Source organism: Nymphalis io, chromosome 4 (genome assembly GCF_905147045.1).
Source record: "Nymphalis io chromosome 4, ilAglIoxx1.1, whole genome shotgun sequence".
Classification (NCBI taxonomy): Eukaryota; Metazoa; Arthropoda; class Insecta; order Lepidoptera; family Nymphalidae; genus Nymphalis; species Nymphalis io.
The window spans coordinates 149,675-163,857 of NC_065891.1; the positions used below are offsets into that span (position 1 = coordinate 149,675).

At 33.1% G+C, this 14,183-nt stretch overlaps 4 protein-coding genes across 4 annotated transcripts; 2 read left to right on the plus strand and 2 right to left on the minus strand.

Annotated features, from left to right (window-relative positions):
- Nucleotides 1-323: 323 nt before the first annotated feature.
- On the plus strand, nt 324-1,608 carry LOC126781718 (uncharacterized). Its single transcript, XM_050506707.1, has one exon. It carries the CDS (start codon nt 607-609, stop codon nt 1,567-1,569), a length of 963 nt encoding a protein of 320 aa, XP_050362664.1. The 5' UTR covers nt 324-606; the 3' UTR covers nt 1,570-1,608.
- Nucleotides 1,609-2,622: 1,014 nt separating this feature from the next.
- Nucleotides 2,623-5,820, plus strand: LOC126781757 (uncharacterized). The gene is made up of 4 exons (XM_050506791.1): nt 2,623-2,806; nt 2,998-3,138; nt 3,290-3,443; nt 4,730-5,820. The coding sequence occupies exons 1-4, from the start codon at nt 2,758-2,760 to the stop codon at nt 4,863-4,865; spliced, it is 480 nt and encodes a 159-aa protein (XP_050362748.1). The 5' UTR covers nt 2,623-2,757; the 3' UTR covers nt 4,866-5,820.
- Nucleotides 5,788-8,410, minus strand: LOC126781881 (uncharacterized). The gene is made up of 4 exons (XM_050507000.1): nt 7,598-8,410; nt 7,444-7,521; nt 6,699-6,852; nt 5,788-6,095 (listed from the first exon to the last, which is right to left on the minus strand). The coding sequence occupies exons 1-4, from the start codon at nt 8,408-8,410 to the stop codon at nt 5,932-5,934; spliced, it is 1,209 nt and encodes a 402-aa protein (XP_050362957.1). The 3' UTR covers nt 5,788-5,931.
- A 255-nt stretch (nt 8,411-8,665) lies between these two features.
- LOC126781882 (uncharacterized) lies at nt 8,666-13,846 on the minus strand. Its single transcript, XM_050507001.1, has 5 exons — nt 13,701-13,846; nt 13,043-13,307; nt 12,902-12,963; nt 9,326-9,339; nt 8,666-8,882 (listed from the first exon to the last, which is right to left on the minus strand). Exons 1-5 carry the CDS (start codon nt 13,844-13,846, stop codon nt 8,722-8,724), a joined length of 648 nt encoding a protein of 215 aa, XP_050362958.1. The 3' UTR covers nt 8,666-8,721.
- Nucleotides 13,847-14,183: the final 337 nt, after the last annotated feature.

A 14,183-nucleotide genomic window follows, 5' to 3' on the forward strand; every position in this document is an offset into this window, starting at 1 on the left:
ATAAGATCTTAACAATTTCAATACTTATTTTAATAGTTATATTTAAATTTTATTTATTAAAATTTATATTTTAAGAATAAAATATAATATAGAAAAATAATTCAAATTAAAAATAATAATTTATTCTTATTTTTTTTTCTTAAAGCTTAGACGGTATTTATATTATCTTGGGTAGGTACTTTTTTTTATTCAGTAATTTTTCTTAAAAAAACACGTAGGCATTATATTATTTTAGCTAGAGATGTCAATAACTTGATTGCAGGATTTATTAAAAATGCGACATTTAAAAAAATATTGAATAATGAATTATTATAATCGCGAGTTTGAATAAACCTGTCAATATTTTACTGTCAGAGTATCTTTGTATTATTTCAATGTTTGATTTTATAGATAACGTTCGCAATGAACTTTTACAAGAATTTATAGAAATACTTGATTTAATATCTCTAAGCAGCCTCAACCTGTATGATAAAATTACGGAAAATCTAATCGTCATACTCAGAGCAAATCTTTGTAAGACTAGATGTGGAGATAACTTTTTGGTATGAAGTAAAGAAGGTTGTAATATCCGTTGTATAAAATTCAGCAAGTGTAGCCTCAACAGTCATGGATGAAGATGCTGTAAGTAGCTCCAAAATTCTTAAGAACGATGAACTGAACGAAAATAATGAAGCAAAAGTTTCAGTAGATGAAAAACAGAGTCAAGATAATATAATAAGCAAAGTTGAAGATAATTTAAAAGAAGCACCAGGTGAACATCTTGACGAAGAAGAACTTGATGATGAGGAACAGAAACAGAAAGACAAAACTTTGCATGGCTGTGAAGAGATAGGAATGGAGGAAATAGTAGAAGAGAAAAATGAAGAGGAACAACTAGATGACGAAGAGAAAACAGAGGAGCAAAAACCTCCAGAAATGACAGAACAAGTCGAAGAAGAGGAGGAAGGGTATGTTGAAGAGCCACCACCCGATCCAGCGGCTCCACTTGATTTTAGTGAATCTAAAGAATTGCTTAAGCCTCAATTTGAATTAAGACCGGATCAAATAGCAGAAGTAGAACAACTTTGGGAACTATATCAGAACTACACGCCTGCATATACTGATATCGATGGATATATAACAGAAAAAGAACTTGTTTATATGTTAAAATCTCTTTTGCTTATGACATACACCCCTGAACAATTGCAAGAACTAATTGCATTTTGTGTGAAACCCTCGCATCCACAGGGTCATATAAATTATGATCAATTTTTGAAAATGGTTACTCTGAGACAGAGAGATTTTTCTGTTGAAGACGAACTACGTTCTTCTTTGCAAGTATTTGACCCCGGTAGAACAGGTTCAATAGACAGGGAATATTTGAAAGAAGTGTTAGCGAAACAGGGTCACAAAATGCCACAAAAACAGTTGGATAATCTTATAAAAGAAGTAGACATAAGCAATGACGGCACTATTGGAATCGAGGACGTCGTTGGTACCATGTGCATAGATCTCAATAAAGACGACTTGTTGATGCTTATGGCGTCTTTAAATCCGCCCGACGGAAACGCTAACAAAGAAGAATCGTAGTCCTAAAATAAGTGTATCAAATGATTTGATAATTCTAATTATATTTTCACTTTTGGTGTTTCTATCTACGTTTTCATTTCGTATCAGTATTAAATAATATTTAAACCAATGCAATTTCATAATTTTTTAAGCCTAATAATTCTCCTTGTTATTTCTGTGTAATATACAAATTAGCATGACAGAAAGCGAAATAATATTTTCAGAACTTAAATAAAGAAGAAAGTAAATAAGTTTTAGACTTTTAATAAAAGTAAAGTAACCATCGAAATGAGAAGAATTGGCAAGAAACACCTTGTATTTTTAAGCTTTTTATCATCTATTTAATCTTGTATTCAGAGTGTAAAAAGCTCTGGTTTTTAATTTAAAAATTTAATATATTAACTGCTAAAAGTCCCTACGGGATTTTATTATGGATATAATTTTTAACCTAGAGAGGGATATTATATTAACTTTAATGAGTCAATAACTCGCTTATGAAAGTTTAACTTTACTTCTACGTATTTATACAATCCTTGTAACTGTTCCTATTAAATAATTCATTGTTATTGAGCATCTGTTTTATATTGTTATAAATAATGAAGATGTTACTATCGTGAGATAGTTTTCCCAGATTTTTAAAACCATCATCTACAAAAGGCAGTACCTAGAGCGCGCGTATTCTGGACCCTTAAATCAGCTCCCAACATTCGGCTTGAGTATTTATGATTCGCCGTACAACCCAGTGATACTGTCGAGGTCATTAAGGCTAACAGCACACAAACTCCGAACAAAATAAAATCATTTACAGTACAGCTCCCATTGTATCAGTTTATTTTAACAGTTTAACCAATGACTTAAGTAAACGTACACTAAAGATGTTTATATTTTACAAATTTTATAAATACTATTTTTCAATAAAATTGGATATACACGACTAGGAATATATATTAAAATATATATATTTTTAAATATTAATATATACTGCTGGTCGAAAGTATAGACTAGACATTATGTCATTTGACAGTTGTGTCCGAATTTGAAAATGACAATTATTCAAATTGACATTTTATTTTCATGTTGTTGACTGTTGTATATGACAAAATTCAAAGAACGAAATATTTGTGAGTTTTGTGACCGGTGTTCATATACAAAATAACGTATAATTGTATTTAACAGTGTTACTGTACATGTTGTAAGAGTTTTTCAAAGATGCGAGTTATATTTACTGTTCTAGCTTTGTTATCAAGTTTTAGTGCAAGTAAGTGATTGTAACTAAGCTCGCGTTTGTTTAAGAGGGTGTGGCTTTGCAAAGGACTTAATTAAAATAATAATAATTTGATAGTTACTATATACAATTTTGTTCTACAAAAATATATAATAAGATATCGGCGAAAGAACGTAAAAGGAAGTCTTAAAAGTGCAACGATATTTCATGCTTATTTTTTATAGGTTTTGCAATTTGGTGTTACCAATGCACAACAGCTACGCCAGGTTGTACCGAACCATTTGATTGGCGTGGGGTTGGTTATTTAGGCAATCCTTGCCCTGATGCTGAAGATGTTTGTGTAAAACTTATTGAAAGGAAGGGAGGTATGGCTTGGTATTCAATTGTATGAAATAAATTCATTTCAATTATTTCATTTTTGTTCTAAAAGTCATGAGTGAATTTATTACGAGACTTTATTCTTGTAGCTTTAATTGCGCCAATGATATAAGTTAAATAATCTATACATTTCCTCAGCTAAGGAGGTAATTACAAGAGACTGCTTGAGTAATTTCAAAGCCTTTAGGACCGACATACCGGCCGACACTTATGAAGGATGCCGACCAGCAGCTAAAGATGTCAATTTAGCAAACTTTGTTAATAATACTGTAAAGGAGTTAGACATAAAAAGGTAATATGAGTTGATTTTTTGTTCAAATTATTTATTTATTTATTTTTACTTGTAATCAACAGCGTTACAAAAATGGTTGTACAGTTATTACTCATTACTGAAGTAAGGCCACATAGGATTACAATTTTATAATACGAAGCTTCAGAAAAAATAAAAGTAAAGACATAGTATAAGTATTAATATTTACAGTAAAAAAATAAAATAAAAACATTCTTGCTTAATATTAATGTGAGAATTCGTATGTATTGCTTGTGTTCACTTGTTTGTGTGTGTGTGTGTTTATAATTCACTTTATTTTTTTCCCATGAATTTGAATTATTTCTCCTATCAATTGCATTTTTGATAAGTGGAAAAAGTCAAGGTCAGAATAAAATTTGTTATAAATTCGTGCCAGACGTTGTATGATGGAATTTTGGGCATAGTTAGAATTTGAATTACGCACATGGAAAAGGTTGGGTTTACGGGATCTAAATGAAGATGTGTTTAACGAAAAGGCTGATAACAGGTCCGGACAGTCAATTTTGCCTACCAATATTGCTTGAAGTAGCAGCATATCACTCTGTTGTCTTCTGTGTTCAAGTGTGTCCATATTATAGTGAGCACAAGCCTCTTCATAGCTGCTAAATTTTCTGTAATCCTTAGAAGCGAGGTATTTGATAAAATGCTTTTGAATGGATTCGAGTCTCTGAGCATGTATAACATAATAGGGTGTCCAAATATTACAAGCGTACTCAAGTATACTTCGAACGTATACAAAGTACAGGATTTTAATACAGTCAATATTATTGAAGGTATGTGTAATACGCTTGATAGCTTAGCATCAATGAACAATTTTTTTTCCATAATGCACAATGAGGTAATTATAAATAAACGCCACCCAGCTCAAGGTTTCATGATATTTTCCAAGGTGATTTATAAATACAAATTAAACTCATGAAAACTTAGGGGTGATTTATCTTTTTGATCATTTGTTTTTAGATCTTCATATCAATAGTTAGTTATTTCCAATTAAACATTAATGCTGTAAGAATATTAACCATTTCTTACATTGCCAATGTGCCACCAACCTTGTTAACAAAGATGTAATGTCCCTTGTGCTGGAAGTCACACTGGTATCTAAATATATTATTCTGATTGCCATCATCTGTTTGTCCTTGAATTATTTATTATTTCACTTTTACAATGATACTTAATGTGCTTCTGCTAACTTGACAATCATTTACCTACAACACTGTTTCAGCTTAATAACAAAATTATTTATTAAATGTAATATTTTTATTTTTCAGAGATTGGTATGATGAGACAATATGGTGTTTCTGTTTCCTTGATCATCGGTGTAACAACGCTTCGATGAAATCCCATTCTATGGCTCTGCTAGCCTTGACAAGTGTATTTGTGTTGTTAAAAAGAGCATTGTTTTGATATTGATTCACGCTATGCAAAACTAACTACATGTAGTTATTAGACTGGAACAGTAGTGGACTAATGCTGTATAGGATCTGATCATTAAATACTTTAAATCACGGACATTGTAGGATATTTTAGTGTACTTTATATGAATATATGTGTCCATGTCACAAGAGAAAAATACTAATAAATACAGATTGTTGATTATTTAGGTAGTTCATGTAATATCATTAACTTGTAATGTTATTTGCATTAGATATAACTTTTTCAATATTTTTATAAACAACAACAAACTTTTATATTCTTGTATTAATTTAGTTTTAAGTGTGAGTGATAAAAAATATATTCCGTCCATTTTAATAAATTAGTACATATCAATGTTTTTTTATATATTTATAGATAAGTTAGTAGTTTTTATACAGGTTGATAATATTTAATTTAACGTGTCTCCTTACATAGCTACACGTAATATTACATAAAAGAGCTATTCAGTAAGATATGATATAATGTGTTAAAAATAAACATATATCAACTCTATACCTGAACACAGCATAAAATAAACAATAGCATAAACTGAGCATTTTCAATTATTCATATAATTGTCATAATTTTTTATAAATTAAATGAATAATAATGTTGATGAAAAGTTTCATTTGTCATTAGTTATAAGTATAGACTTATAACTATACGAATATAGACTTCACTTTTTAGAATTGTTTTTTATTGAATATTGACAATTTATTGGTGTAATATCATGCTTGTCTGAGCTGAAGTACATTTTTTTAATAATATGACAGCTGTGATTGTTATTCGAGTAGCATGGAGGGTAGAGTTCTCTGTTTTATTTTGCTCTACTAAACAATTTTTGTCATTTTTACACTTGGAAACATTTCTTCAATAATTCGACTTTTTTCTATACACGAACAGTTCTCTTCGCCTGCCTCTATAACCTATCATGATAATCTAAATGAAATTTAAGAATAATAAACTATTATTTTAATTATCTTTTATTTTCTTCTTCATCAAACAAGTGCTTCTATTGTAATATTGAGTAATGAACATGATTGTGCATTTAGTGTATTTACAGAAGCGCAAATTGTAGCAATGTGACCATAAGTGTAGTGACCAAATTAATCATTTTAATCATAGTGGACGCGTCCATCTGCCACATGTCGTAAACTGAAAATTGCGGCGGTCGCTCTTTGATCATCTTCAACATTTTAATAGCTTTTCGTCTCAGCGGGCCTGGAAATATTTATTTATAAGTGATATAGTTTTGTTTTAATATAAGTTTTTGAATTGTAATTGAACAAAATATTTACCACCAATTTATATAAATTATTTCGTCCATACTTGTTTTTTTTTATAGAATAGGAAGGCGGACGAGCATATGGGCCACCTGATGGTAAGTGGTCACCAACGCTCTTAGACATTGGCATTGTAAGAAATGTCAACCATCGCTTACATATCCAATGCGCCACCAACCTTGGGAACTAAGATTTTATGTCCCTTGTGCCTGTAATTACACTGGCTCACTCACCGTTCAAACCGGAACACAACAATATCAAGTATTGCTGTTTTGCGGTAGAATATCTGATGAGTGGGTGGTACCTACCCAGACGAGCTTGCACAAAGCCCTACCACCAGTAAATTACAGTAATCAGATAATTTAAAAAATAAAGATTACAGTTCTAAAATAATGCATGCGACATGAAGACTTAAGTGATTAAAACAACGTATGTAACACACAATATGAACCGTTTTTGACGAAAAGTGCGTGCATTTGAATTGCCTACGAACTTAGACTTATTTACTTTTGTATTCAATTTAAATATGAACGTTACTTACCGCTGTAGATTCGAGACAGAACGGTGATGCAGAGATATTTCGTGGTTTTAATTTCCCTGTAAAATACTTCACAGCGTGCGCATATGACAACAATTATGATTAAGTCAATTGCGGTCACTGTAGGTAACACTATGAATTCAAAGCGCCTTATAATCTGAAAATAGTGTTACAGGAATAGAAAGCTGAAGAATTGAACCAAAACATCCCCAGTCAAATCAAAGGTGAATATGACTTCGACTTTTTAGGAAGTTTATTGTATCTGCTTCGTTTTGAGTAAAATTATATGTAAATACTTTAATATATTTACTGATTTGGTTTAAAGTTAAGCTATTTTTAATTTATTAATATTTTCATAGTACTGTATTTCCAAAATATTATCTAAATAAATGAATAACATAACTCTTTTTATACGTAGGTGGACGGGCAAATGGGCCACCTTACGATAAGTGGTCACCACCGTTCACATTCCTTACATCGCCAATGCTGCAATCACTCACCAACCTTGGGAACGAAGTTATGTCCCTTGTGTCCGTAGTTCCACTGGCCCACTCATCCTTCAAACCGGAACGCAATAATACTAAGTATATCTGTTTTTTGGTAAAATATCTGTTGAGTGAGTGGTACCTACCCAGACGGGCTTGTACAAAACCCTACCACCGAGCGGTAGTATAACGTTCTTAAAAAGGCAATTATTTAAATTCACAGCCAGTTACTGGTTGTGTTTGCTGTTATTTTAGGTACTTACGTTGTGTTGTAATCCTAGTAGTAAAAATTCGAATCCCAAAAGAGTAATGCAAAAAAATTTGAGGCAGAATAAGAAAATCTGAAAAAAAAATTAACTGTACTGAAAATAGTAATATGACCTGCAAAGTAGTAATAATGCTCGGTGCTACTCTTACCTGGAACCGGTAAAGGGATTGGAATCTAAGCAACTCCGCAAAGATGTCGTTCAAATATACATCAGTATCGCTAAACATGAAATCATGCGTCTCTGATGCTAGATGACGCATTTTTTTCCTCGTAGGAAATATATTATTTGTATTTTTTTCAACTTGTAAATCCGCTGTGCCTTTCAAATGATTTGTTATGACGGCATTGACGTAACGCACGCGAAGGAAGAAATATATTAGAAGATTTGCGCAGTTGAACCACTCGAATGTGGTCGTCAGCTGCGCGACAAGTGGTCCCACGAAGCTCACCGTCACGATGACATCTTCAGATATGGCAGAAGTGAAGAGGAGGAGCGATATGAGTGTAGTAACGGTGACGGATAAAACGTTATTTTGGAATAAGATGTCGTTAATTATTTTGTTTTTATCTATTTTCAGTTTGCGATCGATTTCTTGCATTTTAATGTAGAATTTAACATTCGAATCATTGTTTATGAAACGGACGTGAATAATGTTACACGCGAACGTTGCGAAATGAACGAACAGTGAAACAAAATTAATATAGTATATATAAGGGAACGAAACGTATCTTGGAAAATAATTAGCAAGAATTATTATATAAAAAAAGAATACCGTTAATAAACAGATAACTGAGTAGGTCTTTTGTGCTTTTGTTGGGGAAGTTACAAATCTGTATCTAGCGTCTACTCTGCACGACCCCAATAACATTTGTACGAAACGAAATGGCGCAAACGACTTCAGATGGCTCTCGTCCAGCATATCGCCGGAGAGATATTCCGATGATTTATGATGACATAACATAGTTTTATTTGTAATTTGTGCTAGTAAAACGTTCCTTATATATACGTACCGAATATTCTGAAATTAACAAGCCAATTATAGAAGTATAATGCGTTTTGTGTACATAATTTTAAAGGCTGAAACTGGACACTGAAAACTAAGGTTTGGTCAGATTAACAGTCCAAAACCGTCTTCGTACTCAAAATAATAATAATTTATTCCACCGTCAAGCAGCAAAGCTTATAAGTAGTGCCTGTAGTCAGTGTCCCGTTTTTTGCGAGCAGGTGAATTTATAAGCACGATGATACATATCCATGGAGTATACTTACTGTTTATGCTACATAAAACTGCAAAATGATAACTGTGTAAGTAGTTATAATACCGAGTGTACGTGCGAGTAGGCGCGCGTCTAGCGTATATATATCATATATTGATATGGAATTTCTTACATCCAGTAACAAAAACATACGTTTCGCGTTTCGCTTGACTACACCTATAACAAAACCATTTTTATTTTATTTTTTAAACTAGGTCCAAAGCTCAAGTAGTGAGTTGCTCAGTAGGTTGTAGTACACTACTATTACATTTAAAGATATACGAGTATCTACATAAGGTCTATTTCTACACCATACGTAATGGTGTTTTAATTACAGAACTTAGGTTAGCCATAAAATATTAAAGGCAATAAATATCGTTTTAAAAGGTTCCATCAACTTGATTAAAGTTTAATAATTCGTGAGTCACATCGAGTCAATTAATTTAATGTTCAAAAACGTTATTATATACGAGTATAATTATAATGTATTCAACATATAACCGTGACATCACGCTTATTGTAATTAGCTATTATCGTTTGTAGATATAGTATCAATCTTTATATTTGAAAGATTACCTTCATACAAACCGGCTCGTTGGTCTAGTGGTTTATGAAGTCACCTTTTCGTTGTGGACTGTGGGCATGGTCGGTATTTCAGACTATTTGCTAAATAACGACACGACACGACACGATGAGTTTTAAGTTTGTATTAAATGTAAAGCTACCGTGGGACGCTGCTTGCTTTGACATATGGGGCCCGCAACATGGCTCCTTTTAAGAACGGAAATTGTAATTTTTTTGCCCAGAGCCACAACTATAAAGCGGCTTATCCTAGACCTAGTGGATATTACTATATGTATACTATTATATATTTACTGGTGGTAGAGCTTTGTGTAAGCTCGTCTGGGTAGGTACCACCCACTCATCAGATATTCTACCGCAAAATAGCAGTACTTGGTATTGCTGTGTTCCGGTTTAAATGGTGAGTGAGCCATTGTAGAGTAATTACAGGCACAAGGGACATAACATCTTAGTTCCTAAGGTTGGTGGCGCATTGGTGATGTAAGCGATGGTTAACATTTCTTACAATGCCAATGTCTAAGGGCGTTGGTAACCACTTACCATCAGGTGGCCCATATGCTCGTCCGCCTTTCTATTCTATAAAAAAAATATATCAATCGTCAGTTAGTCAATAGGAACGCTTCGGCAATGACGCGGAGGGTAGCAACGCGTTTATTAATAATGAAAAAATATAAGTATATCGTCCTCGACCAAGACAACAGCTGAGTACATAGTTATCGAAAAATTGACTCGCAGAACAAAGTAACACCACGTTAGGAATATGTCAAAAGTAAGAAAAGTAGCCATTAAAAATTGTCTACGATCTCATCCCTGCTTAAACGATCTATCATAACTCCCGTTCACAAGGGTTGTGACAGAGATGACGTTAGTAACTATCGTCCAATTTCCGTTTTGCCGTCAATATCAAAGTTAATAGAAAAAATTATAAATGTGAGATTATTAAACTATTTAAATAAATTTAAGCTTTTGTCAGACTCTCAATATGGTTTTCGTCAGGGCAAATCCACGGAGGACGCTGTTGAAGCTCTAACCTCGCACATTGTTAAGAGTCTTGATAGTGGTAAAAGGTGTTTGGCTGTATTCCTTGATTTAAAAAAAGCCTTTGATACGGTCTCTGTACCCATTCTTGTGAAAAAGTTAGAAAATTTGGGAATCAGAGATACCTCGCTGGCTCTTTTTAGGGACTACTTGAGCGACCGAACTCGAGAAGTCAAAATTGGACAGTTTGTTAGTCGTGCCTCAAAAATAACTTATGGCGTACCGCAAGGTAGTGTCTTAGGACCTACCTTGTTTCTAATTTACATTAATGATCTCTGTAATTTAAAAATAAACAATGCTATATCGTATCGTATCAATATGTATCGTCTGCATAGGAAAATATTTATTTTCCTATGCAGACGATACCGCAATTGTTTTTACAGATACTAGTTGGACTAAAGTTAAAAATACAACAGAAAGAGGTCTCTTCACTGTCTCCTGTTGGCTGAAGTCAAATTTACTGTCTCTAAACACAACCAAAACAAACTACATGCCTTTTTCCATCTATAATCGAACCCAGCCAGATAGTAACTATAATATTACAGTTCATGTTTCCAATAGCATTAAATGTGAGGATTGTAATAACTGCTCCATGATCAAACGAGTGAACTCTTTCAAGTACCTTGGTGTGTTAATAGATCAAAGACTATCATGGGATGCACAGCTAGAAGCTATAGGATGTAGATTGCGTAAACTAATTTGGATATTTAAGATGTTACGCCACAAAGCCTCTTGGGCCTTATTACATAAAATATATAAAGCTTTGGCGCAGCCAATATTGGAATACTGTATTCCTGTATGGGGAGGAGCTGCTAAATCTAAGTTCATTGAAGTTGAGAGAGCGCAAAGGCTTTTGCTAAAAGTTATCCACTTCAAGCCATATCGCTTCTCAACGGACACGCTATATTCAATGAGCCAGATACCGACTGTCAGACAAATGTATATCCAACGTATCATTCTTAAAGCTCATAAATCATTAAAATTCATTAAATCCAGTTCATTAAACAGAAGAATAAAACATAAAATTGCTGAAACGTATGGTGCTAAGACTACTTTTGCTAGCAACCAATATATAACACGTTCTGCCTACCTTTATAATAAAATTAATAAAATTCTAAACATATATCTCGAACAATATTTTAACGTCAAACAGAAATTATTTGAATGGTTAAAAACAAAAACATACGATGACACCGAATTAATTCTGTTTCATAAAACATAATCTAATCTACTGTAATCTACACATACACCCACCTACACATACACACACACATACACACAAACACACACACACACACAAACACACAAGTAAAATTCATTTTGATATAATGTTAGTTTACCTACTGATTGTGAGTTTTAGTATATAGTAAGATACTGTTTATTCTTTTTAAGAACATGGACAGAATTGTATGTTATGGAAGAGCGGGTCCTTCTGTCACGAGTATTATATTATACTCACTAGAGGGTCCCAACCTTTATTTGCTATGTACAGCTTGATAAAGAATAAACTATTTTTTCATATTTTTTTTCATCCCGATTTCTTTCATAGGATAGTATTGACGGTGCGCCGCAAGGCTACGTGTGGGTAAGGTTAAACTTAGCTACAATTAATACGTAAATAGTGTCTAGATAAATAAACCAAGACAATAGACAAATAATAATAGTAATACACACCAGGCAAGGGCTTATGTAAATACAACAAAAAGGTCTGACTCGGATCGGCGGTATTATTGTGGTGGTTGCTTAAAACAATCTTCAGAGCACTACAGTATAGTACTATAAATATACAGAAGAGTACCGTTTGTCATTTCAAAATAAACCTCCTCTGGTGAAATTTTGCAAATGTCGTTTGATTTTCTTAAATCGGCTTCCAGATTTTATGACAATATGTAGCCGTTTGACCCAGCATCCAGTGTTTGTAACAAGCGGGATCGCCGAGCACAAAACAAAACGACACTTATAAAAAATTCTGCTTTTTAGTTTGATCATGACTCTTGCCATTGGTATTGGCTACACGTGTATTACTTTACTATCTTTTTAAAGTACTGTGGAATATAACATTAAAAATTCTGTAAAATCGATGATGTAAGGATACTTAATATTTTACAGCTAAAACCTATTACTTAGTAGACATAAAATACGAACCTTCAGACGAATACACGATCTCGATGCACAGTTTTCTTGACTTTTCTAATTTCGATGTAATCAATTCGGTTATTACACACAGTGCGATATACAAGATCGAATAATAAAAAAACAGTTGTAAGAGCACGAAATAGGTCTCAGTGTTCGTTATCAGCTGCAATATACAGACAACGAAACAAAAATATTTAAATCAAAATCGTTTGTTGTTCTTAAATTATTCAAACAAAAGCGTTAAGAAGTTTGGGGTGAATATTTTTTGTTTTTATAAAATTTAATTTACAACAAAATCTGTTGTAAATAATATACAAAAAATAAGCACTCGTTAATTACGCGTTACTGTCGAATCTTTTATGGAATTATTTTATACATATATGTAATATATTATAGGTATAATTACCATGTATGAAAAGATTGCTTGGTGTTTAACTAACATAATTGATAATTCAATTAACATGACCACCCACAGTAACATCATGTACGTGAAGTACGATATCTGTGAAAACAAATTATAATTTATAAATAATATAAGTGATATTTATGGTCAACAGGCAGTAAATTGTCCAGGAAGTTACCTTCATTTGATACAAGTGACTGAAATCTGCCATAGCTGTTAAGATGTCATGCGTTCCCAGCACCAAGCCAGTCAGTTTCTTTTCTAGACCAACGCTGAGTGTTTCGTCCAATTGGGCTCGTTCGGCGTTGGCGTGTTTGTGTAATTTTGAATTGCTTTCGACCAAACTTTTAATGTTCTCTAATTCTTTTCGAATGTACTCTACTCGAATTTGTATATAATATAATATGAACAAACTCATTACTACATCAACAATAGTCATGAGACTTGAAAGCCCGATAAAAACAGCAAGTGGACAGAACTCTTTGAAAAGGTAAGTATTATGAAAGGCGGTCCAAAAAATGAAAATTACTATAGTTAGTACTGAAATAATGATACTGAGCCACGACAATTTGCGGTTCATTCCCTTGTTGTATTCCGTCGTACACAAATCACGATCTATTTTCTGCAGCTTTACATATAACTCGCAGTGCGCAGTGCCTTCGACGGTGAGTCTTTGATATAAGAATATTATGTAATCACAAACTTGTACAAAAATGTTAAACGCTTTTAAATACACATCGTTAATGAACAAGTATTTCGTAGACTCACATTCCGAGGCTAACAAGAATTGAGATGATATTATTACCGTTAAAATGACTATCGAATACAAAGTGTACGCCCTCGAGGGCGGCGTGGCAAAGCCGTGTTCGATTTTCACATTAAGGCTCCCGATAACTGCTTGTAGAATATGGAGGGGTCTAAAAATACTCGTAAAGTCTTCGTCTAGTATATCGGCGGTCAGTTTCTCCAAGTTGTCAGCCATGACTTGTGTACGACAGAGTTAAGTATCCGCTTCATACGGTCGTAAACAAAATACCACTGATCAACAAACACGGCCTATATATTCAGCAGTAAATTAATCCTCTAGGGCACGTAATGCGATATAGATCACAAGGGTGACCGGCTATCTACAATGAAACTGTATACATAATAAATAAGGCAGTTGTCTGTACATGGAATTAAAAAAAATAGAAGATTGTGTTTCTTTCGTATGTTTGCATGTGCGCCATTAATTCAGAAATTACATGACTACTAAACGCAACAAAAACGCAACAAAAACGCAACAAAAACGCAACAAAAACGCAACAACTAAACAGCAA

Bases quoted from the DNA above. Each gene is read 5' to 3' on its own strand.
- LOC126781718 (XM_050506707.1), top strand. From the start codon at position 607: ATGGATGAAGATGCTGTAAGTAGCTCCAAAATTCTTAAGAACGATGAA.
- LOC126781757 (XM_050506791.1), top strand. From the start codon at position 2,758: ATGCGAGTTATATTTACTGTTCTAGCTTTGTTATCAAGTTTTAGTGCA. The intron at 3,139-3,289 runs GTATGGCTTGGT...ACATTTCCTCAG, and splicing joins ACTTATTGAAAGGAAGGGAG to CTAAGGAGGTAATTACAAGA. The intron at 3,444-4,729 runs GTAATATGAGTT...TTTATTTTTCAG, and splicing joins AAGGAGTTAGACATAAAAAG to AGATTGGTATGATGAGACAA.
- LOC126781881 (XM_050507000.1), bottom strand. From the start codon at position 8,410: ATGTTATGTCATCATAAATCATCGGAATATCTCTCCGGCGATATGCTG. The intron at 6,853-7,443 runs GTAAGTACCTAA...CACTATTTTCAG, and splicing joins TACTAGGATTACAACACAAC to ATTATAAGGCGCTTTGAATT. The intron at 6,096-6,698 runs GTAAGTAACGTT...AAATATTTCCAG, and splicing joins TCTGTCTCGAATCTACAGCG to GCCCGCTGAGACGAAAAGCT.
- LOC126781882 (XM_050507001.1), bottom strand. From the start codon at position 13,846: ATGGCTGACAACTTGGAGAAACTGACCGCCGATATACTAGACGAAGAC. The intron at 13,308-13,700 runs GTACACTTTGTA...CGGGCTTTCAAG, and splicing joins GCCACGCCGCCCTCGAGGGC to TCTCATGACTATTGTTGATG. The intron at 12,964-13,042 runs GTAACTTCCTGG...TTGTTTTCACAG, and splicing joins GTCACTTGTATCAAATGAAG to ATATCGTACTTCACGTACAT.